The 26,184-nt window shown below is 42.6% G+C and overlaps 1 protein-coding gene across 3 annotated transcripts in view; it reads left to right on the forward strand.

The window, feature by feature from the left end:
• The first annotated feature begins 2,726 nt into the window (after positions 1–2,726).
• Positions 2,727–26,184, forward strand: part of man1a2 (mannosidase, alpha, class 1A, member 2) — a 182,507-nt gene continuing 159,049 nt past the window's right edge. For 2 of the 3 annotated variants that reach the window (XM_080753188.1, XM_080753190.1), the window contains exons 1-3: positions 2,772–2,804; positions 4,521–4,570; positions 5,858–6,421. In XM_080753188.1, the coding sequence (XP_080609314.1) occupies positions 6,105–6,421 (317 nt within the window). In that variant the 5' untranslated portion in view covers positions 2,772–2,804; positions 4,521–4,570; positions 5,858–6,104. Of the gene's footprint in view, positions 2,805–4,520; positions 4,571–5,857; positions 6,422–26,184 lie in introns of all 3 variants that reach the window. The other variant, XM_080753189.1, reaches the window with a different exon arrangement.

Consider the following 26,184-nt stretch of genomic DNA (forward strand, 5'->3'; position numbering starts at 1 on the left):
GCATTTGAAAAGATGATTTAATTTTGTGTTGTGTCCATTCATAATGCATAGGTCCATGCTGGGTATATAGGGAACAGGGCAGGTGGGTACAGGTGCCAAAACATGACTAAGGCCATGACTGAAATCCTCTGTTAATGTTTCTGACGCCTCTAACTCCTGGCAGTTCATCTCTCCCGACAGATCCCTAAGATAGGCTATGCTGGGTGTTTTTGTATTCCTTTTGATTATCACTCAGCACATGTATGCCCCTAGGGCAGGGATTTTCAAACTTTTTTTGACTCAGGGCACCCCTGTAAATAACTTTTTCATCCACGGCACCCCTGAATTACAGTTTTTGAATCTTACATCCTATTGAAGAAGTATCCGTTTAACTGACTGAAAATAACTTTATATACTTGACATTTAACCACCTATTCTGGGGGTAAGGTTCACCAAACATAGCCGGCGCGTTGTGAGCTTGTAGATCGGCTATTTTTGGTTAAGAGAGTTGTCCGTAGATGGAAAAAGAATTCATCAAATACAGTGCAAATCAGGTCTGTTTTACTAAGTACAGTGAAGTGATATTGATGTAGTGATCTTGATGAATTCCAAATATTATCAGCAATCACCCGCGTCATCCACTTTGGGAAACCCTGCCCTAGGGACACCCTCCTTCCGGGTATACTCAGTCAGTGTTGTGACAAATGTGTGAAAGGAGGATGTCCCTAGGGGCATCTGCGCTGGGTGAGCAATTGAAATGAGTAGTAAGTATAGCCTTGAGGCCCATAGGGCAAGAGCCTATCCTGTTCTCTCCTGTTTATCTAGTGTGAGTTGGCTAGCCGTACAAGACAGTACATCCACCAGCCGGGATGTACTAAGTCCACTACCTGGACATTAAGCTAGTATGTCACAGGGAGGGACTTACCACAATCTACCCTTGATACTGAGCGCCAAGCAGGGAGGCACTGGGTACCAGTTTTGATAGTCTTTTATGACCTTGCCGGGGATTGAACTCCCAAATCTCAGGGTGGACACTCTAATCACACTACCACTGAGCTAGTTATTTCTAAATGAGTGGGTGGGGATTTTCTGTGCTCTCTACCGGATATTATATACAGTATCTGTATGCGTACTGCGTAGGGTGGGTAGATTTCTAGTTGTGACATTTATTCATAATTGACTGGAAAGCAAATAGAAGCTCGTGGAATGTTTTGGAAAGACAATACCAATGGTTACAACTAAGTTGGGGCATGACGCAAAAGGAAATATATAAATGCCACGTAATCACCTCTTCCTCCTTAGTCAACAAAAAGCGTCCATCTCTGAGAGGAAAACCGTGTGTGTGTGTGTGTGTGTGTGTGTGTGTGCGTGCGTGCGTGCGTGCGAGCAAGCGTGTTTGTGTGTGTGAGAGCGTTTGTGTGTGTGTGTGTAGGTGTGTGTCTGTATGTGAGAGAGATAGAGGAGGGATGATAATGTTACAGTCTTTCCTTTTGTTGTCACTCCACCAACAGGGTGTCACATTCCTTGTCGATATCAGTAACTGTTCTCTTAACATTCCATGACATGCTTCTCAAGGGTTAAGAGATATCATTCTACTCTACATTTCTCTGGTGAATGGTTCAGGAGGATGATGAAGTGAAACATCTGACCAGAGGGTTATAGCCTCTCACAGATCTTTGGTCAGGATATATGATTGAGGGACCCACCAACATTTTTTTTTTTTTTTAATGTTTTACAAATATATATATATATAAATATAAGTAAAATATATACATTTCCAGATGTGTAGGTGTTGTAGGTCTCTTGTATTTTAGTTGACAGTGTTGACAGGTATCTGCACTGGCAAAATTAATTAGCCTATTAGGCGTGAGGAACTGTCCATTGTCCTGAAATTGTCACTCACGCACCCACTCACTCCTGCTGTGGAGAGAAACAGGTTTTCTGGCACCTCCACTTATCTGCTAAAGTGCTTTGATAAATAGCCTAATTTGATGGCGTTTCGTTTTACTTGTTTGTTGTTGGTGCTGTATAATAATAATAATTGTTAAAAAACATTGTTAAAAAACATTGTGTTTATAGGCTGTTTTGTGACATAGGCCTATTGTAAAGAGCATTTGCATAGGACTATGCATAGGATATAAATAATATCACCAATGCAAAAGGGGAAAAAGCAGTTATACAGAAAAAAAAAAAAAAAAAAAAAAAGTTCTATAGCCTATTATCATGTATTGTATGTAGACCCACACACACACACACACACACACACACACACACACACACACACACACACACACACACACACACACACACACACAAATAGGACCTTTCTCCATCCCCATGTGTAGAACCCCTTTTCGGTTCTACAACCGCAGGGAATTTTCAGCCCATCCCTAAAGTCATCGTGATGACCAAGGCTGTGTAGTTGAGCCTGGAACGTCGAGGAGGAGGAGAGAGGAGGGAGCAGCCAACCAGTCAGACAGCCGTTGCAGCCCCAGCAGGCGAGGCAAGCAGCAGTGTGAGTGTGGCGGCCACACATCTCAATAACACCGCTATGTTGTAACGGACAGCACGGAACCACCGATCAGACCACCAGGACACTGCTGGGTTATGAAAGCGTAGCCGCCCGTCCGTGGAGACATGAGGAGGAGGAGGACGTTCGCTACGACAACGTCCGCTGCTCAGGCTGCTTCTTCTTCCTCGTCTTCACCACCGACGCTACGGATTAATAAGCGGGAGGAGAGGCTTCGTTCGGATCGTGTCTGGATTCATCGATCGTGTCCGTTGGAGTAAATGAAGAGGTGATGCAGCAGAGAGAGCCTCTATCGGTATACAACCACCATCCACCACCACAGACAAGCAGAAGCTACAGCTAACCGCTTTGCTATAGTAGCTGCGTTATTATTGTTATAGCACACCGCGAGCGAGCGAACACTACATCATTTAATGCGACACCCCGGGGGGGCCCAGCGAAAACACGTCAGGCAGTGTGTACAGGGTCTGAATTCATTAAAATGCCTTTTTGTGCACCGTAGTCACTTTGTGTTGTCAGTTTTATGGCCGTTAGCAGCGATGTGTAGCTGTAGCCGCTGCTACAGTATCGTTCCTTCGCATTGCCCTGCTCCTAGCTAACACGTTTAGCTCGTCGTCTCGCAAGGCAAGGCAGGCGAGCGAGCGAGCGAACGAAGCCGCGTTTAGTGGCTGCGGCGCCGGGTGTCGCATGCCGAAAACGCCAGCGATACAAGCTCACAAAGCGTCGTGGTCGCGACGCTTTGTGAGCTTGTATCGCTGGCGTTTTCGGCGTGCGACACCTGGTGTGGCACATCGCGGCACACAAGAAAGTCTATAAATCAATCAAGCCCCTTGCAGGGCATGACATTATTAAGGCTGATCCTGTTGTTTGGGACAAGTAATAGATCTTTACGGACAAGTTCATTCAACATGTATTGTCTGTTCGGGTTGGACTTTAGTGGCTCATGGTTTCACTTGACTTGGCTTTAAGCAGGGCATGACATTAAGGCTTGTTCTGTTGTCCGGGACAACTAATACATCTTTATGGACTTTCAAAATGTACTTGTCCTTTAGACAAGTGGTTCTTCTTGGTTTCCCTTTTTCTGTGACGCTCCTAGCAGCGTTGTGCTGTATGCAGAGTGCTGAATATGGACTGAAGATACTATTTAGTGGAGGGGGAGAAGAAGGGGGTCTTATCTAGGCTATTAGTCAAAAAATGGCAAATTCTGTGACAGTGACTTTTGTGCCTGGACAAGTGAATGAAAGTGAAATGCCCCAAAAAGTTAATGTCAAGCCCTGAGGTGAAGGGTGAACTTGGCATTCTGTGTGGGAGACAGACAGACAGGCGGACGTCGCCGACACTACGATACGGTCACACTTCTGTCGTCGCTAAAAGATAATAATGACGTTTAGGTTGTTTTCCTCCAACAAGAAATATTCTAAACGCTGCGCCCCCCCCCCCCCCTTCTTGTTAAAGTTGGAAATAACGTATTTTTTGTTGTTATCGAGCGACACACGTTCTGTCGCGCGAGGATGTCTTGTGCCAAAAAAAAGAACAATCTTTCGCGTCGCGATGCGGGGCCTTGTTAGCTTGTTAGTACATCTGTTCTTTTTGGCACAACACCCGACACACACAGGCAACTAGACAAAATAAATACTAGGCCTGTTAGGTTGATTGATGTGTAATACTTATAAACCTTTAATCTGGTTATGAATATTACCAGGACATGTTATATTAGCAGGGCATGTTTGCTTGACATGATAGTCAAATGTGTTTTCAAAATGTACTCGCAGACATATGATGTATTTTCTTTCTCTTGAGGGTAAACATTGATTTTTTTTGCACCTTATTTTGCTTCCCATATTTGTGTGGTGATGTCTGTCTGTGTACCCTGTGCCACTAACAGCATGCTAATAGACGGGCTAGAATGAATTATAATAACCCAATACGGTGAGTGAGTGCATGCCTAGTGTGTTCAGCATAGAGAGTCTCCTATGCAGCTTTCACTAAGGCTGTGTGATTTGTCTTGCAGTCCAATCCGATGCAGCCTAAAGGATGGCATTGAATAACAGGATTTGCTCGGTAGGTGGATTTCCCTGCTCTTCTCTTTCTATCCGTTGATAATCTTTTGTTTAGGGTATATCAAATATGTCCAAGCCCTACAACATCTGTGGGGCTCATCCATCAGTGGTTATCTGTGTTTGGTGATGTTGGCTGGCTAGGAACTGTTATACATATATACTGTTGTACACAAATAATTCTGTCAACCAATGTTTTTATGTTGTTATTATGGATGACTGTGTTTCCTTCTGAAAGATGGTCCATGTAATTCACTGTGATGTACAGTAATGTAATGCATCGACATAACATTTTATTTTAAACTTGTATTTCTGTTATGCTATCACGGAATACCTTACATTAGTGCACATCAATCAAAGGTTTTATCCCATCTAAGCCAACTCGGTGATGCTTGATATCTCAAAACAACAATCAGATAATTATAATAGTAGAACAGTTTACTGGACAGCTAGATTTGAGTAGAATAGCTTTTGTGTAGTTGTTGGTCACCACCAGCCAATGTGCGGTGTGGGCTGGTTGAGGTTACTGTGGTGTACATTTTGCACATCATTGAGTTTTGACTAGGTTTCATGTTTGATATAAACCACATGAACCCTAGCAGAGTAAGCAGACCAGTCTTGGGGTGGACATTCGGCAGGCAAAAATAGCAGATGTAGCTGTGCTAAAGAGAGGGAGAGAGAGCGAGAGAGAGAGATATAAAATAGCAGATCTACAAGTTCACAATGTGTCTCAGTGCGACACATTTTTCAGTGAAGAGATTTAGTAAAGAGGGTAAAAAAGCAGGGGGAAGGGCACTGGGGGACTCTTAGCACATAGGGTTTAAGTCCGGGTCTTCAACAGGGGGTAGGACATTTCTTTTTACATTTACCACTTGAAGCCTAGCATCCCTATCCTGAGGACCAAACTACAAGCTTACAACACCTCGTGCAGCGAAGTGTTCTGACTGTGAGCTTGTAGATCGTCTAAATTCGGCAAAGAGGTTTATGTGTAGAGGGGAAAAAGAGAAGGCCAAGTACAGAGCCAAAGGTCAAGTTTATATATAGTATTGACAGTTTAAGTTGTTAAATGTCTGAACATACACATTAACATGAATCCAACATACACTGATGACACTGCTGTCAAACAAGTCTATGAAACTATCTATGCAAGATAATTTTATACAATATGCTGGGCTGCAAAACGTTGAAGACCCCTGGTTTATGTGGTTCAAATGTGTGCTGTCCTTTTCAGTAAATGTGTGTGCAACTCAATGCTTCGTCAATGATCAACACCTGATATGTTCACTTTCAGTATCAACATGACCAGTTCCAAGGCAGCCCGTCGCTTCTTCACTGAGGGGCTTCAGCAACTCGTCTTTGTTGATTCTGGACTCGTCGTTGCCGGGATGAGATAATAGGAGTGACCCCCGGAGGGTGCGTTGCATGTTGCTGCTACAAGAGGACCTGTGGCGCTTGTAGATCCACTCCCCTCCTCCCTCCCACCTCCCTAGTCTCACCCTCGACCCCTAAGCCCGAGTTGACTTTTTAACGTCGGAACCATGACGACACCGGCCCTGCTGCCGCTCTCGGGCCGCAGGATCCCCACGCTGTCTCCGGGCGCCTCGTCTTTCCCGCATCACAGGGCCACGTTGAGGCTCTCCGAGAAGTTCATCCTCCTCCTCATCCTCAGTGCCTTCATCACCCTGTGCTTCGGAGCCTTCTTCTTCCTGCCGGACAGCTCCAAGCACAAACGCTTCGACCTGGGCCTGGAGGACGTGCTCATCCCCCATATCGACTCCCCCAAGGGCGGGAAGCACGTGGCGGGTGGCCCCGTGGTCATACATGGGCAGGGGGCCCACTACGAGCACAGACACAGGTACGGCAAATGGCAGAGAATGTTTTATCTGACATGAACCTCACATTCACTGGGAGAGCCAGTGAATTTGGCTTTGCGTTGGGAGAGCAGTGATTTGGATTTGCTTCTTTGCCATTATAATTTCCTGTGCCGTTTGAGTGAGAAAGTGGCTTCTGAAAATGTCATTGAGATGGTATGGCGGTGGGTTGAAATGATAAAGTACTCGACTATTGATCCATCACACACAAGGAAATTCTCACTTGCTTTTCTGGTCCACTGCCCAGGTTCATGTGCATGACGTCACGTGTGTGTGGGTATTGTTCCTCGCAGGCCACTTATACAGGTCTCTTGACACACATCGATTGTTCGGTAGCCATGTGGAAAACACCCTGAGGCTGTGGAATGGATGTTGATAGCCTGTAAAACCGTCTTGCTCCACGTATGCTCCACATAATAGTTTCCTCATTTCTCTTGTCAGCATCACTCATTTTTTTGTACCTTGTGTTAGGATTCTCAAAATGCTCACCTGAGTCTACTACAGGTATGGACGGTTTTGGTTTCATTGTTGCATGACAGGGAAATAGTCACCTTGAACACGGTGTCCCATGTTGTCCCAAGGGTGAACTTGGTGCAACTTGATGAACCAGAACACAGAGGCCGTTTGAAAAGCTTTTATTATATTGTTGCTGTTGGGTGGAAACCTTTTGTCCATTTTCAATCTTTTTGTGTTTTTCCGTAAATCTATGCCCTAATTGATCATACTACAGCGTCACACACAAAGGCATCAGATTTTTTTTTTTTTTTTCACAAACATTTTTATTGAATTTTTACAAAACAAATAAACAAACATGACCATCATCACCTCCTCACAATAATCATCCTCATGCTGTTCACAGACAGGGTTTACTCTTTTTTTTTCTCGTTTCTTCCTTTTCATCAGTCCATTTCTCTGTTATAGTCCATTTGCATTCAATGTAATTATAGTCATTCACATAATTCCCGTCATATTAACCATCAGTTATTCACTTAATTTTAACTATCAATTTTTCACGTAGTTCCTATCTTTTATTCTACCTGTCTTTGTCCAACATCATATTCACATCCAGATGTCATGCCATACAACAAAACAAAAAACAAAAATCACTACACACTACACTACACTAACACATACACACACACTCGGGACTTCCACCTAGGAGCGACTACCCCCTACCCTCTCTAACTAAACTGAGGGGTTTGTCCCCATCTTGGATAGGGCCCCCTCTCTAGACCTGAAAATATCCCCTACTCTTGGGTCCTTCCAGCGTCTAGCCACCCTACTCCGTAAGTCCCACCAACCCTCTAACTAGCATTACCCTCGTCGATTCCACCTGTAACTAAATGATAATTTTCTTACGACTCTAGATTCCCCTTTATTCACCCCGCAGTTACCCTTGTATTAATTCCAACATATGTCTATCAAGGAGGGTTAGATTCATCTTGAATTGAAATATTTCTGCGTTAAATCCCTGTTTCCTCCACCGTCCCCCCATGTCCTTCAACCTGCGAGTTAACTACTTTCCTTTCCATAGCGTCCCGTCTTCATCAGCACTGTGAAGCTACTTTGGCTGTCCTTATCTCTTGCCTTTCACCTTCGTCATTTCTCCTTTTTCTCCCGTCTTTCTCCTCAACACACGTTGCCATCTCTCCACTTCTTCCCTCCTCCGTCGGTCTCTCTCATCCATCGTCGCCTCTGCCGTCTTCACAGCTCCCGGCTCCGTCACTTTCACGCCGTCCTGCGCCGTCTCCACGTCCCGCGCCGTCTCCGCCTCCACCGCCGTCGAGTCTGGACCTCGCGTCCGTGTCGATGTCCTCTCCCTGTATCGGTAGCCCCTCGCTCGGATGTCTCTCGCTGCTTCTGTTGCGTTCCTGTACACCTTCATTCCATCCTCCCAATGGACCCTTAGCTTTGTAAATGGCGACTGGAAGGCTATGTTTTCTTGTTTTAAGATTCTCTTTGATGGCGCATAATCTTTTCTCATTTTAACCACTTCTGGTGCATACTCATGGTCAAATCCGAGCCTCTTCCCCGCCACCTTTATTTCTTTTGCCCACACCTTGCGGAGCACCATCTCCTTTGTATCAAACTTGTGAAAGTTCATAACGATTGAGCGTGGCGGGGCTGAGGCGTCCTTCGGTTTCTGGGTCGGCGTGCGGTGTGCGCTCGTGATCTGCAGCTCCATTCTGTCTGGCAGACCAAGCTCAGCTTTCAACAACTGTTCCATAAAGTCCACCATGTTTGTCTCTTCTCCAGCTGTTTCTGGACAATTGAAAACTCGTATGTTGTTTCGCATTTGCCTCGCCTGTAGATCCAACACCTTGTCCTGCAGCTTCACCACACAGTCCTCCAAATATTTCACCGCCTCACTCGCCTCTACTTGCCGCTCCTCTGTCTCCTTCACTCGGCGTTGTACCTCCATTGTCTCCGCCTTCCGTTCCACCAACTCTCCCGCCACCTTCTGCTGCTCCATGTCCACTTCTTGTCTTAATGCTTTTATTTCTTCATGAATCTCTTTTCTTATTTCGTCCTTCAGCGTCGCCAATTCTTGTCTTATTTCTTGTCTAAACGCCTCCATATTCTGCTTTATGTCGGCCAGGCCTTTGATCACCTCGACCATCTGGTCCGCCGTCGCCATTTTCACTTCTTTTTGTATCATAATAAGTACCGCTCTTCGTGTTTTGACGAATCTAGAGTCGATCTAGTCTCTCCCCCACACTTTCTCTTTAACAAATTTGTATCTTACATGCGTGTTTGTGTGGTTTTCTTTTCGACTTTCTGGGAGCTCGCTTTCAGGCTGCTACTACTCACGCCATCTTCCCGGAAGTCCCCAAGGCATCAGATTTTATAAATATGAGGTTTCCACCCGACAGAGACGATTTTAACTTTTGCAGTTAATTTACCATGGAGGCCGACAACACAGTGGGATGCAGGACAAACCGTTTTCAGATAAATTAGGTGTTACTGTTTAACATGGCATTTATAGATACAAGGCTCCTAGTAGATATGCTAGCATAGCCCTCTGTAGCACAAGCTTGTGTTGCATCGCTTGGCCTCCCTAGCTGCATCTTTCTCATTTTTGCATTCTCTTTTATTATATCTCTCCATCTATCTATTAAACCAGCAAACTCACTCACGCTCTAACGCTCTAACGCTCACGCTTATCTACGTTTATCTATTCACTCACTTCAGCAACTGATCCCAAAGTTCACATGGTATTGGCCATTAGCATTATACCAACGGTGACGGAGCCCGAATTTCATTTCTCCCAAATTAAAGCTGTTTATTAGCGTTTTCTTAGCCTGTTGTCGGGGTTACGGTCCGTTCCTCCAGGCCATGGGATCTGTAGCCCCACACACACACCCCTCTCTCTCACAGTTAGGAATGTGCATTCTCTCTCTCTCTCTCTCTCTCTCTCCCTCCCTCTCTCCCTCTCTCTCTCTCTCTCTCTCTCTCTCCCTTTCTCTCTCTTCTCTCTCACTTTCACCAGGTGCGTTTGATGTGTGTCTCATCTTCCAACGGGTATGAAAAAACTATGTGGAGCAAGCGCATTCATCCCCATACCTAAATTTGCTGTTATTTGTATCCATCATAAATATACACTCCTCCATGAGCTGCTCCTTACATTATGATGCTCCCACATATTCTCACGCACGCACCAGTTACAGTAACTTTCCCCACAACCCACACTCTGCACATATTTTGGAGCACATATCTTCGAACGGGTAAGGTCTAGTTCCTGTTAAATTACCTCCACATAGTCCAGTATTACTGCTAGCATCAAGCCCAGCCTGCACAATACATATGGCTATGTTCTGTATGCATGTATGTACGTATGTATGTATACAATTACAAAAATATGACTTAATTCAGCTTTAGCTTTTTGCAGTACTATACACAAGACAAAATAAATAGTATACATTGTTGTGGAATTATTGACTGTCTTACTGTTACATCCACCTACTGTGCATGCTGTGGAAAGTAGTTGTTACTTACAGAATGGTGAGCTAGGTGTTAAAAGCCTTTTCTCTGCCTGTTGTGCAGTGAGGGACTGTTGAGTGTTTTGCCACTCCAGTCCCCAGTGGGGCCATTTCATTTTTCCGTTTGTCACGGACATCTTTCCACAGTTTGGGACGCCACCTGCTCAAAAGAACTAATTTACTGTACTTTGGTAACCGAGAAGGAAGGAAAGCATGGCATTGGGCTATACTATAGTGTGGTCCTGTATGTCATCACCAGGACTGAGACGGCCCGCTGAAAAAGAAGGGCAGTAGCTGCCTGCAGGAGCTTTGGAAATGTTCCACAGCTTGGCTTTCTAGACTAGAGGTAGCTGTTCATATGATAAAAGGAGTAGACATGGCTAAGCGAATTGAAAGCTCCCTCTCTTCTGTAGAGTTGCTAGTTTGTATTAAAGGGCCCCGAAAATGGGGGATTGTAACCTGCCCAGAGGCTGCACAACTGATCGAAAAACTATCGAAATCACAAAACCGATTGCCGCAGTTTACAAACTGCAAGAGGCAGCATTTTTGCCGGGACTAATCTCTAAACAATGTTTACTGCCTGGTGCTTTGCAGGATCCCTGTCCTACAAATCAGGCTGCATGTTGGATAAAATCTTGGATTGTATTCAGACTGAGCAAAGAACCCGTGCATAATGTTCCCACTGCAAATTATATTTGAATTCCCAAGCAATTCCCCCAGTTGTGCACACATGCATGTATCAGAAGAATTCATATCATGTTGTGCGTCGCAGCCAGAATATTTATTTAACACACACAAAATACAATATGGCTTATCAGTATTGTGTGTCCCTTAAACAGGGTTTTAACCATTCCCACGTGAGCATGAATATATATTAAAACAAAACTTCTTTTGTAATTGATAACCTCTGCAAACAAATATATTCTGTTACACTATTGCGGATGTCACAGGATACCTTTGACTGAATGTGAGCGCTTTTCTTTTGACTAGGGAGGCTCTCTAAGGTAAGATGGAAGAGGCAACCACTAGCAGGCATTGAACTCAAAAGGCACGCCGCCCCCTTCCCCTCATGTCTTGAGGATGGCAATTTCAGCTTTCAAGGAGGGAGAGTAATACCTCTGAGATCCCTCAAAATTAGTTTTATGCAAATTCTAAGTCTCGAAAGTGCAGTCTATATATTTAACCCCTCATAAGCACCCCCACAACTGTAGTTTAGTTTGTGGAATTACCTTCAGTTTAGCATTTTGTGTATCTGACTCAGCAGTTCTTTGCAACCTCACCGTGTTCCCCAGGGCCCACTCCCCTGGGAGTGAACCATAAGAGCCAATATCTAAAGAAGCCTGTTAGGGAGCACAGACAAAGCTCACCGGCAGCTAATGGCAATTTCACCTTTATTATTTGTCCACAGACCTGGCTATAACCACACAAGATGACCTCACCATTCACATTATCCACATGAACCCTAGTGTCCCTATTCTAGGGAAAACATTCAGAGAAAATAGCAGATCTACATTCTACACAAGGTCACATGAGCTTGTAGATCCGCAAAGATATTTAGTGTGGAGTGAAAACAGGAGGTGGGTCTATTCTATTGGGACTCTGGTCCACTAAGTATATACGGTTTAAGTGGTCAATAATCACATGAAGGATTTTATGAAGTCATTTCGTTCTGTCTGCCATTGCTGGCTTTCGTTTCGTTTGCTCTGACGCATGTTTGCGATCTCGATGATAATCCAAAATGTAGGATTGAGGAGAAAGTGAAAGCTCGGACATCTAGCCCTGTGCTCTTGGTGTTTTGTACTGTATTCTGTATTCTTTCTAGCATTCCACCTCTTTGCCCAAGGCCAAGGGAGGTGTGATTATTATTATTATTGTTGGGTATCAGCAGGGGAGAAATGGACCGTATATTACTATCACTTATATAATACATTATGATGTTTGGTTGCTTGTAAGAGCATAGATGTCTCCATTAGGCCTGATGGCTATTGTATTGGTACAGCCTATCTTGTTATGGTTCAGCTTGAAGCAGCTACAGTATAACTATGGTCTGAGCCCTGTGCTCCTGGTGGAACTACCGTACCACCGACCTGAGTGTTATTTTATTGTACTTCTCCCCATGATATCATCCTACTAATAAAGGAGCAAACTCACGCTCTAACGCTCTAACGCTCTAACGCTCACGCTTATCTACGTTTATCTATTCACTCGCTTCAGCAACTGATCCCAAAGTTCACATGGTATTGGCCATTAGCATTATACCAACGGTGACGGAGCCCGAATTTCATTTCTCCCAAATTAAAGCTGTTTATTAGCGTTTTCTACTGTCTGTTGCCAGGGTTACAGTCCGTTCCTCCAGGCCATGGGATCTGTAGCCCCACACACACACACACACACACAGCTCCCTCTCTCACAGTTAGGAATGTGCATTCTCTCTCTCTCTCTCTCTCTCTCTCTCTCTCTCTCTCTCTCTCTCTCTCTCTCTCTCTCTCTCTCTCTCTCTCTCTCTCTCTCTCACGCTTTCACCAGGTGCGTTTGATGTGTGTCTCATCTTCCAACGGGTATGACATTTTTTTAAAATTATTTGTATCCATCATGAATATACACTCCTCCATGAGCTGCTCCTTACATTATGATGCTCCCACATATTCTCACGCACGCACCAGTTACAGTAACTTTCCCCACAACCCACACTCTGCACATATTTTGGAGCACATATCGTCGAACGGGTAAGGTCTAGTGTACATAAAGCATAACCATCACCACCTAGAATATTGTCTTGAGTTTTATTGACTCATCAATTGCTCATTTTCTAATCAATATTTAATTATAAGCAAACCACAATTATAAGCAGACAAAGTAAATTAAAAAATGTATATAAATACACATGAACTGAACTGAAGTATTTAAGCTCGACATCGTTATATCGAAGTCCAAAAAACATCAAAAGATAATGTCCTATATATTGACCAAACTAATATGTCGGTCGGGATCTAGGTCACTGGTCCTCAACCTGTGGGTCGGGACCCCTGGGGGGGTGTAACAGTAAAGAAACCAAAGTGTATAGACCGTATTTGCACAAAGTGTCAATTTAAGGACTTTTTAAAACCTCTAAAATGACAAATTAAACATTGGCCAAATTGTCAGAAATTGTGAAATTGGACGATCTACATGCTCACGAGGCGTTGTGAGCATGTATTGTAGATCGTCTATTTTCACAATAGAACCGTGTAACGAAATGTAATGCCTCAACTCTTAGTGCACGTCAGGCTGCGGGGGGATCCCCAGTTAAAATATGATTATTGAAAAGGAAAAGGTTGAGAACCAATGATCTAGGTATCTTTCTGGCAGCAGCAAGGGAAGTAAAGAATTGTAAAGAGGGAAGCTTTGGATCAGTCACTTTTCTGCTGATGTTTTTGAGAGAAAAAAGTGGTGCAGGCGTGCAGCAGTAAAGTGCTCTCTCAATTGAAATGAATTACCTTTCATCTGAGAACAATGCATGAACTGTGATCCAGTTAATGTGTGCAACAAATGAGTTTAATATACAGGGACAAACATTGGAAACAGGGTTCCCTCTGGATATCTGTTGACAAAATCCAAAACATTTTCACTTTGAGCATGTTACTGTATTTTGGGTTGTTTTGCTGTGATTTGTTTAAAAGTTAATATTTTATCAAAACTATAATTGTCATACTGAATGGTAAAATCATTGTCGGTATACTAATGTTAAACAAGGGATTGCAATGGGTTAATTAAAAACGGTAATTCCATCCATCCATCTATCTGTTCATCCATCCAAACATCTATTCGTCAATGCATTCAAACAAAGAATAAACAATTTTACAATTATAGTGTGTGCCAGCGGCTACGTCATTGTAGTCCTTAGCGGCCATTTCTTGGGTCAAAACACAGGTGTTTCAATTGTTTGATTGCATAGAACTAATAAAGCATGGATGTCTTTCTCCAACAATAAAAAAAAACACACATTAAGCAGTGATGCACACAGGTATTGTAGTTGCTCCTTCATCAATATCAGTGGTTCCCAAACGGTGTGCTGTGAGACTATAGTCCATTTGCGCCTTGGGATTTTGTCACAACCACATTGCACTAATATATATATAACTAAAATTGTATGAAAAGCCCCTCCATAACATTAGTGCTCAATCTGCTTGCACCAAGAGATTCTAAATGAGGCTCTATAGCAATCGTTCTCAAACATTTTCATTTCAAGGATTAAGCAGCGGACCCTGCGTTGTCAGGGACCCCTATAAGAGAAGGTCTTAGTTAATTGGATTAAGTACAGAACACTACAACTGTCTATGCTGAGAGAGAAACCTATTATTTGAATAATAATTCTTCCAAATTACATTCATCTCATTGCATTACCTTGTTAGTGGGTGTAATCATAGTGAAAGTAATCAATTACAACCTGGCGTCCCTATTTTGTCATTCCACTGGCATGTTAAACTAAATAATGAAAATAGCCAAAGCATTGCATCATTACACGTGAGCTTGGCTATTATATTGGCTATTTTAGTAGCAGTTAAATTGTCCCTCGTTTTGTGCGGACCCCCTTGAACCACTTCAAGGACCCCTGGGAGTCCTCAGAACCAATGCTCTATAGATCCTGGAATCCTATATGTGTGGTTTTCGTGAAGACCGCTGCACTGGCGGGGCTGAGTGATGCTTTAGGTTGTGTGGTGTCATGATATGTCTGGGTTCATGTGTGGTTTTTTCGCCTGGGTGCTATTATTAGGACTGGTTTTACTTACACACACACACACACACACACACACACACACACACACACACACACACACACACACACACACACACACACACACACACACACACGCACATATATATATGCTCACATATATATATGCTCACATACTGTACATGCATGCACTGCCAGGCAGCCCAGTCTAGATTTATCACACTGTGCTGTGTGTGTGACGGGTCGAACAAGGCATGGAAACACAGAAATGATTTCTCAGATCACGCTAACTATGATAAATCAACGTTCTGTGATGTTGGCCTTACTGGAACCCTGACTATGATTCAAAGCCTGTGATGCTGAATTCAGATTTATGGCTCTGTCACAGCTAAGTTATAAGGCCTATAACACTAATGGTAACCGGCAGGCCAGTAAAAGGTGAAATTGGGTTACCTGTGAGTGTGTAGCCATGGCAATAAGCCTCATTATGGTATGTGTGTGTGTGGTGTAGAGTGCTGGTTCATAAAGCGGGGGTCCAGGGACCCCCATGGGTACTTCAGGGGCTTCCAGGGAGTCCCCAGCAAAATGAGGAACAATTTAAACAATTAAGCCCCTTTACATTTTTTCAGGCTATTTGAAAATAGCTGATCCACTAGCTCATGCGTTGTAAGCTTGTAGATCTGATATTTTCAAATAACGGTGACGCAATATGCGTCACCGTTATTTGAAAATATCAGATCTACAAGCTTATTCTTATGGGGATCCACTCCCTGGCACAAAATCTTGTGCTCAAAAATGCATATAAATGGGGGTGTCGTTGACATGAAATGCAGATTCAAGTGATTAATTGCGTCCGAAGTTCGCAGTTTATCATGAGAAATGTCACAGCTTGTCCGTGTCCGTGTAGACGTGTCATCATGATGTCATCATGCTCTGATGTCATTGGATGTCAGGGGAACCACTCTACCAGAATGGGTAGAGAATGCTAGTATTGCATCCGTGTCAGTCAAGCAGAGAGGATTGTTGTTACATTTTGTGACTGGCACTGTACAATGCTGCTGCTGAACCTCAGGATGTTGGCCTGCTTACTGTAGTGTAGGCGCTACAGGCTTCTATTATGATCCTTGTTTGCTGTATATGAACCCTGACATTAAAGCTTCACTAGTTTAGTTTAGTTTAGTTTATTAGCACATTATAAAAAATAGAACAATACATATTGAGGATACAAAATACTGTGCAAGGAGAGGAAGAAGCCAAAAGGCTTATTTAGAATCCTTTCCTTAATGAAAGAGGTCATTCATTTAACAAATACAAGTTCACTAGGAACAAATACAATATACAAGTTATGTCAGAGCAGCTGTGCAATAAAGAAGTAAAAACACAGAAACTCCACAAAAAACAGAAAAAGACAAAAACAAAAATCACATTTGGTGTCACTATGTGACTTTTATAAAGGGATTACACTTACAATATTATTTTGTCCAATCTGTATAATAGAGAATTTTAATACAATATAACTTATACAATTGGGCTGGTTGTATTTGGTCTTCCTGCTCTTCTACTGAGATATTTAACTAACACGACTGGTTGACAAAGTGTTACTTGCCTGCAGGTCAAAATTCTATTTCTCCCCTGAGCAAGCAGGCAGGCTCTTTTAGGTCAGAGTAATTGCACAGGAGATCTCTGTTCAAATCCAGGATAGAACAGGAAAGTGACAAAGGATAGCTTTAGCATTAGCTATTAATAATACCAGTAAGACTCCCTCTGGAGATAAGCGACCGTCAGGTCGCATACACAAACATTAGAAGTCAATGGTAGCCAATCAGGAGGGAATATGGGAAATTGGACAGATCCATGTTGATGACATGACTTTAGAGATACTGTGTACCGCCCATTACGTCACTTCACACTTTTGCCCTGCTCATATTGCTGCCACCGTCACCGTCATTTCTCACATAGCATCTCACCATTTCTCACATGGCCCTTTTCTAGCACCACCATGAGGCCTATTCTTGCAAAACACATTTTTGGACACTGCTCTTACAAATTTTGGCCTAAAATCACGCAAATCGGTGCACAGTATGTCTAGACTTTACATGCGACCTGCCGGTCGCTTATCTCCCGATTAGGGAGTCTTACTGCAAAATCTCTAGGAGCAGTGTCCAAAAATGTGTTATGCAAGAATCGGCATCATGGTGGCGCTAGAAGAGGGCCATGTTAGAAATGGTATGGATAGGGGCAACGGTGGCGGAGATATGAGTAGGGCAAAAGTGTGACGTGACATGTGACGGACAGACTGACAGACTGACTGCATGACTGACAGCCGGTGGAGGTTTTGATAGTAACTGCGACCTGACGGTCGCAATTAAAGTTAATATTCCCAAAGCTCCTATAAAGGATCTATGATGTGGACCTCCAGTCCAACCTTTGAAGATGTACTAGTTACATTACATTATGACGATTGGTTAAAAATAAAATATAAGTTAGTTTTGATTAAAATAAGTTCCGGATTGTGGCTTTAATGTGTTTCTGATCCCTCCTACCAGTGTTAAACCTCAAAGTGCACCTTGAAGCTGTCGTTCTCAGCTTGCCCATAAAAAGCGGGCCTTCTCAGCTCTCGGATACATACACATACTTCGCATTAAAATTTCAGATACTTTTCACAGTATTAATGTTCAAACTCCTCAAAGCTACTATTCTCAGATTGCCTTCTCAATAACTGCTGGTATGAGCTCACACAGAGAGCCCCCCTGCAGCCACAGCTGGGTGTAGGGTGTCTTGCGGGTACTGGTAGAAGAAACCACATGATGTAAGTGGGGGGAGATGGAGGGGGGAGGTGGGAGGCTACACATCGGTATCATGGTTTGAGGGAGGAAAAACAACCAGTGCTGGAAATTGAAGACTTGAATTTTGTGGGCGGTTGTGGGGTTTTAAAATCTAGGGCATTTCATGCATTTCATAAGACTCTGTGTCCTTTTAGCCCCCCTAATGAAGTCATTACCTTTTACAGCATAGCCGAAGGTTAAGCTGTGTAGAAAAGTGTTTCTCGACCTTTTGAATTTCAAGGACCACATGTTTGATATGTATTAGGTCTTGGTCACCATTTAATAAAGATTCTTATTTCTAGGACCCCACTGAGTCTACCTGTGTTCATTTTAACGTTGAGAGTGTACAAATGGTACGGTTCCGGGAATTTTGGATCAATCGGATTCGGTAATTGATGAGGCAATAGGAGTCGAGACAATATCCTAGGTGGTGATGGTTATGCTTTAATTTACTGTATATGATATACAATAACACTCAGGTCGGTGGTACGGTAGCTCTGCCAGGAGCACAGGGCTCAGAGCATACTGTAGTTATTTGAAGGACAAGCTGAACCATAACAAGACATCTTGGCTCTTACAAGCTACCAAATATCATGATGTATTATAAAAGTACAAGTGGTGATAAAATTAAAGGTTAGATATAAGCAACCATAATAACCATCTAGTATAATAGTGAATAATTATTCTGCAGTTCCTAATACTGTATCTATCTGTAGCTGGGCACTCACAGGAACTCCCTGAAGGACCCTACATTGAGAACCATTGGTCTACAACAGGCCAGGGCTTGTTTGTCTGTGCGTACTGTAGCTATGTATGTCTGTCCACTTGGCTCATGTCTAGCTGAAATATTTACATTTGATTATTATTGGCTATTTCCATTTGACGCAAGCAGATGTAGACCATCATCACCAGTCACCACACTAGCCCACACTCAGCCAGCCAGCCTTTGTATTACGGATTTGCCACAAAACACTGCATTTGTGATCCTTGACCACAAATATTAAGATAATTGAATGTGCCTGTGTCGTTAAGACAGATGCTAGCCTAGGCTTGATGCTCACTAGTTTCTCTGAGGCACTAGTAGTACATTGATGTCTTTGCCCTCTTCAGCCTGTTTTTGCTGTCTGGGCCCTAGGGTTCATGCTTACTCTGCATACTGTACATCGAAGTCGCTCTGCATAAGAACGTCTGCTACTGTAAATGCCTTCATTGTAAATTTTTATAAATAATTGTAATTTCTGGCATCATCATTCACAAGCTACACACAGAGAATCATATGACTTGCTAAATGTAACTCACGGTACATTGTTTTTGTTATTCATGGTTTCCGTTTTCATGAACTAGGTAATGTTCCTTTGATTTATTTTCATGGCGTGCTGTGTAGTGTGGTGCAGCAGTGTGTTCTCAGCTGGTTGGTGAGGTCAGCAAGTTGTGTGTGTGTGTGTGTGTGTGTGTGTGGTTGGGATGGGACGATAAGCAATATTATTGTTAATTGTGATAAACACTCACGATAATCGTATTGTGGATAATTTATCGTGAAATCGTCCTCCGTCATGCACTGGGATCAATTCACCTTTTATTTGCCGAGCTGCATATCCGCTACCACTTAAACCCTCTATAATTGGTAAAAGGCACTTATAATATACATACTTGATAGAGTATTTTTGTTCACTCTCTATCAAATGTCTTTGCCAAAAAATAGCCGATCTACAAGCTCACAATGCGTCGCGACGCGTTGTGAGCTTGTAGATCTGCTATTTTTTTGGCAAATGTTCCGCCCCAGAATAATGGATTTTAATTATCACGATAATATCGTAAATCGCGATTACTTTGGTCACAATAATCGTGATATGAAATGTTCATATCGTCCCATCCCTAGTTGGGAGGCTGGTTGAGAATCAGGGTTCATCTCTGTATTCATGCTTGTTGTTTGTCTGGGTATAAAGGCCCAGCCAGGAACCAGACAAATCCAGCGATGTCTCAGTCTGCGCGGCCCTCTTCCCTCATCTAACATATAATTCACCAAATGTCTGAGTGAGTGTCTGAGTGAGTGTCTGAAACAGCGTTTCTCCTCAGTGGCTGGAGCAATTGATCTGAAATCGCATCACCATTAGCATATGAACACACCTGACATAACTGTGAAGCCCGTTTGTCACTTTCACAAATTGGCCTCATGGTGGCGCTATAACAGTCCACTTTACGTTTCGGCCTGTAACTCTTGAACCGTAGGTCGGAACATTAAAATTCTTTTTTCCCTGGATTCCTTGGGTCAATACGCATCTCCCGATATAGGCCCCGCCCATTTGCGTCAGGATAGATTTTCCGCCATTTTGAATTTTCTCCAAAACACACTTTTTGCTCCTTTTCCTACATATTTTCTTCAAATGTCACGAAAATGGGTACACATGATCTCTGAACCCATGCAATGAACATAGTCAAGGGATATTTTGATAGTCCATACCGTTCGTTCGTAACGGGCCTCCAAAGTTAGCGGGAGGGGCCCGTTTTGCAAACAATAGCCATAAATCACAAACAAAACGTCGAGTCAACACTGAATTTCTGCCACAGGTTGCGGGTGGCTTACTCAACGAATCCCCAGAAGCATTTCCAATTCGACCCGTAGAGGGCGTCACAAACGCGCAAAACGTAACCGTTTTGTTCCAAAGCGCGTTTTTCAGGCGGACCGACCCTCTCAAAAAGAAACACAGACCACTCTGCGGATGGTCTCACGGTCCAAACCGCTGCACACACACACACACACACACACACACACACACACACACACACACACACACACACACACATAGCCATTAAACGAAACGGGTATTTCTTACATTGATGCTCCTACATATTATCATGCAAGTACCAGTTAAAGTTACTTTCCATCCCTCATATACCGTGTGCACAGTGCACATCCCATAACCCACACACTGCACATCATTTCGGAGCTCATATCTTTGAACGGGTAAGGACTAGTAGTATTCATTCTTATCTCCCAGATGCAAAAGAAAAAGTAAATGCCTGTCAGCAGGATAGAGGATATTCCCTGTGGTGATTTTGTGGCAATGCTTCACCAAATAAAACCTACTAGCATGCATCCCTATTCTGTGCATGTCTTAATAGGAAAACACAAATTCATCAAAACATGGCAGATCTGTGATTTCACAACGCAGGGCGAGGAGGAAGGAAACCTAGGAAACCTAATTGACTGTTGGTTTCCTTCCCTGCCAACTGACACAACTACCAGCTGTAGCTATAAACCTCACTAGTAGAGGTGTAACCATACATTTAACCCATTTTAGGCCTAGAATTATTGAATGCTTTACCCAGTGAAAAATAGCAGATATACAAGCTCACAGCGCGGCACCGAGTGCCGCGCTGCGAGCTTGTAGATCTGCTATTTTTTTTAAAGTCGTGAAAATGTGTAAAATGTGTAAATCTTTGAATACACATATTTTCAAAGCGAATGTTTGTAACTAAAATTTTGCTTCTGGGTGGTACCTGGAACTAAATATTTTGAGATGGGGGTCCGTGGCCAAATACACATCATTTTGGGGGTCATTCAAATGAAAAGGTTTGAGCACCACTGACATAGTAGTCTCTCAAGAACAGACTAACTGAGCTCCAGTTAAGTGAAAAGGAGCTTTTCTTTGACGATGGCTGGCCAGATTGCTGACATAGAAACAAGTTTTTCAAAAAACCTTAGAAGGATTCAAAAGACACTTATAGAATCGGGTCAAAATTAAAATTTTCACGATTTTTCAAAATTAGCAGATCTACAAGCTCATATCTGCTATTTTTCAATAGTTAAAGCATAAAACAATGATACACAATAATGTGTAGCCGTTCTAAATTTAATAGCGATACGATACGCATCACAATACCAGGGTTTCCTGCAGGAAAAAGTCTTGACCAGGGGGGATCTCATGGCGCACGCGCTTCTTCGCCGTCATTTTTTGATAATTAATTAATTAATTCGAGTAATTAATTCACTTAATTTTTAATATTAATTCTTATTTTTGCCCTATAAAAAACACATGAATGTGCCCATGATGACGGAAAACACAACTACATGCTATCATCCACATTTATTCAACATTGAATAACTTATATTGCCGGTTCGCCACCAAAGGGTTAAAAAAATAGTGTGCACGCTGGTGTACGAATTCGTGCACAGATGATGCACTATGCTTGTACACACTTTTCACAGCTTTCAAACAAAAAAATCCGCTTGGAAATCCGTTCAGGCATTCAGGAGATACCAGCCCTTATGTTTTCTTCAAATGTAAACAAACATGGCTGCCATGTTTGAAAGATAGGGTTGGTATGGGGGTTAAACATGCAATTTCGCGATCGCGATCATGCCTAGTACATTGTTGGAGGTCCAAAAACTTTTTTTGAAAAAAAATTTTTTTTTGAAAAAAAAAAAAAAAAAAAAAAAAAAAATGTATACCCTTGGGGGGGCGGGGGGGTTTTCTGGCCAGGCGGGGCGCCTGGCCTGTAAAGTGCTGCAGGAAACCCTGAATACATGGTTGACGATACGGGGGATTGTTTCCTTGTTTTTTTGTTTTACGTTTGAGAGTGAACCAAGGCAAATTCCTATCAACTGACATGTTGACATGGCAATAACGTTATTGAATCTTGAATCTCTTGAATTCAATTCAATGATTTAAAATCGATATAGAAACGTATTAAGTAAAGAAAATAAATCTGTGTGAAACGTGTCTATGGTGCAGTTTTTTTAGGGGAAGAATGTATTATTATGGATATGAATAAGTAAACACTGTGATTCTATAGCAAATACATGGACATTATATTTCAACACATTATGGACAAACCTGCACCTTGGCGTGAACACAGAGATTACACACATTTATCGATAAACCAAGAGTAGCTATATGGAATGGAAAAGTAAGCTATAGTAGCATATCGCTACTATAGCGATATGCTTTTGCATATCGCTATAGTAGATCATTGCAAATTAAAATCGATTTTTACACCCCTACTAGCATTTCTCTCACTTTTTGTTTGGGAGTGGTGCAGTTTAGAGACCACTAACTAAGCAAATAGTCTCACTCCATTTTGTATGCGTTTGGTAGGCAGTAGTCTTGAGAAAGTACGTTTGCCTCGTTTACAGCTTGTTACCTACAGAAACTCAAGTCTTCTTTTGATCCATCCACTCTGGCTCCATCCTTGCCTGCTCGCTTTCTTTCTGCACAAACATTTTTGTGGTTATTTGGAGCTGGTTGTTTTATCATAATAGTTATGTTAGTTTCAGCAGTTTTGGCAGACGTTTTCTCGACAGAAGGTCCCTCTCTCCTGTAGCCAGCTGTCAGTGCGTCTCAAAAAGCATATTTTAAGTTGTTAGGATTTACCACAATTTCCTTCCAAATGCTTGTTTTTGTTTTAAATACTTGGGGGAAACTAAACAGAGGCTATTAGATATGGCTCAACCGAATGTCCTTGTTTACACTTGGAAGCTTCTTTGGAAAGCTCAGACACTGTTTATAATAATATTCTGTATATAATAACATTTGGATTCCTTCTAAAATTGCTATGGAAGCGCACCTACATCAATAAGGTATTAAAATGTATAACAAGCAAGTCGATTAAAAGCAAGAATCCTTTTAAAAGTTGCATGGACACGTCAAGGTCTTCTGTTTACACAAGCCCAATTGGACAACAGTCCAAGTGTGTTTGACTCTGAGGAAGCAAAGATTCGCAATACATCGTCTGATGTCTGAGACAGGGGGAGGGGCAGTTGTGTGTGTGTAGCAGGCACTGCCAGGCAGCAGTCACTTTGCTGTGCTACTACACTCTAGTTTACAGTTCTTCCTGGTGTGAATAATACATCAATGGCCATTTATGATTATTATTAATACTATTAGCTTATGTTTTGGTTGAAACTAACTTAGCCATAAAATAGTAATTACATTTTTTTAATTAGATTTTTGAAGACCATACAGCGATTAATCAAAAATCGATTAATCGTTGACATCCCTAATAGGACTGTGGAGCTGCCTGACGATGGACGATAGGAATGTTTTGGCTTATCGCCCAACTCTAGTACCTGGTACCCCCGCATTCTGGATTCGGTTCCTACTTGGAAACTAATTTCGATAACCAACCCAACCTATTCATAATGATGTTTACCACCTTACCATACCGGTTCAGTCAGTCCAGATAAAATCTTGTAGACTGGAGCATACCGGGTAAACCGGATAGTTCCTACACAGTGTCGCTTTACGTTGCTTGCTGCTTCCATTGAAAATGACTCGTAGCCTGTTGTGTTGTCACTGCTAGTGTGATCGCGGCATCCGTTTCCTGTGTCCTACTCTCATTACCTGTCTTTGTTACCTGTGTCCTAGTATTGAACCCCCTTCATACTTTTTTACATTAAAGTTGTTTAATGTTATGCATTGCCAATCTATTGTGGTACTGGTATACATTGATACATTGACTGATTTTTGTTTGTTTGACAAATACATTACATATATTAACATTGTATTTCCTCTTATCAGATACTGTAGGTTCCATGTCTCATTTCCTCTCTCTGTTGTTTTCTGTTTATCTCTCATCTGCTCATAATGTTTCTCCTGGGGAGCCCAGCTGCAGCCTTTCTATCTCACTGACTGACTGTGTGTGTTTGTGTGTGTGCGTGCGTGTGTGTGTGTGCGCGCATGTGTGTGTGTGTGTGTGTGTGTGTGTGTGCGGATACGCACGCACGTACACAGACACACGCATGCGCACACGCACGCACACACACAGGCACACACACACACACACACACACACACACACACACACACACACACACACACACACACACACACACACACACACACACACACACACACACACACACACACACGCATTTCCATTTATATCTGAGTGATTACAGTGTACAACCTTAGGACCTCTTCAAATACAGTGCAATCACCAGAAAGCAATGCACCGGTTTGTTTGATGGCTTTCCTAAAGGCACATTTCATAAAATCCGTGATCACATCACAAGTCGACCACAGCTGAGTCATGATTATGAGCTTTTGTTGTAAAATTCCCCTGCATCCTTCTAGTCTAGTGGTTCTCAAACATTTCTGGCTTCAGTTCAGTGCCCTCTTTCACTGATACCTGAATCCAAGTACCCCTTTAACCCCTATGTCCATATTCTTACTGCATCTTTGTGTTTTTTTGGATAATAATACAGCCTTACACAAAAACATCAAAGGTAGCAGATCTACAGGCCCAAAACGCAAAAGCTTGTCGATCTGCTACTTTTGAACTTGAATCCTGTAAAGTATTTTCTTATTTTTATTATGAGGTTTCCATTCGACAAAGACAATATGATGCTTTGAATGAATGATAACCCACCTTTTAGGAAGTAAGAAATGTTGTAAAAGAGTTCCAATTAGTGCTCTGTTTCTCTCCCACGCAGGTACACATACACGCACGCACACACAAGGAGCAGCCTAGCATCGACTCTTGGCAGTTGGCAGTTAATGTTGGTAGCTGACTGTAGTTTTTGGTTGGACAACTTGAATTGGATGGCTCATGGTTATTACATGGTCGATAGCTAACATTTCCTCATATCTTTGATCCATGCGTTTTTGTTCCATGTTGGTAAGGTTGTGGTTTCCATAGCAATAAGAGTGATCAGATCCCCCTGCGGCAATGTAGGTGGTTGTGCTCATAGAAGACCTTCTATCTATACTTTTAGATTCATGTGGGTGCATTGATGTGTAAACACATACTGTATGCCGGTATCCCTCCACCCGTGTGTGTGTGTGTGTGTGTGTGTGTGTGTGTGTGTGTGTGTGTGTGTGTGTGTGTGTGTGTGTGTGTGTGTGTGTGTGTGTGTGTGTGTGTGTGTGTGTGTGTGTGTGTGTGTGTGTGTGTGTGTGTGTGTGTGTGTGTGTGTGTGTGTGTGTGTGTGTGTGTGACAGAGTGAAATGTGAGTTTTGTAACTTTTAATTGATGTATATGTTACAGTTAGATTGGGTAACTCAGACCTATTTAAATTTTATATTTGTGTTTTAAGGAGTGATTAACACATCTACTGCCTCTTATTCTGAAGGTTGCTTGGTGCCTCGGTGCCACGTGGTTTCCTCCATAGGCCGCCGCTATTATTTTGAAGGGCTGGAAGGGGGTTGTTTTTGTTTTTTTGGATTATCACTTGACGGCAACGATTACGTCATCTAGTCACATGACAGTGTGGGACAAGAAGAGGGA

Source organism: Nannobrachium achirus (genome assembly GCF_963921795.1).
Source record: "Nannobrachium achirus genome assembly, chromosome: 22".
NCBI lineage: Eukaryota > Metazoa > Chordata > Actinopteri > Myctophiformes > Myctophidae > Nannobrachium > Nannobrachium achirus.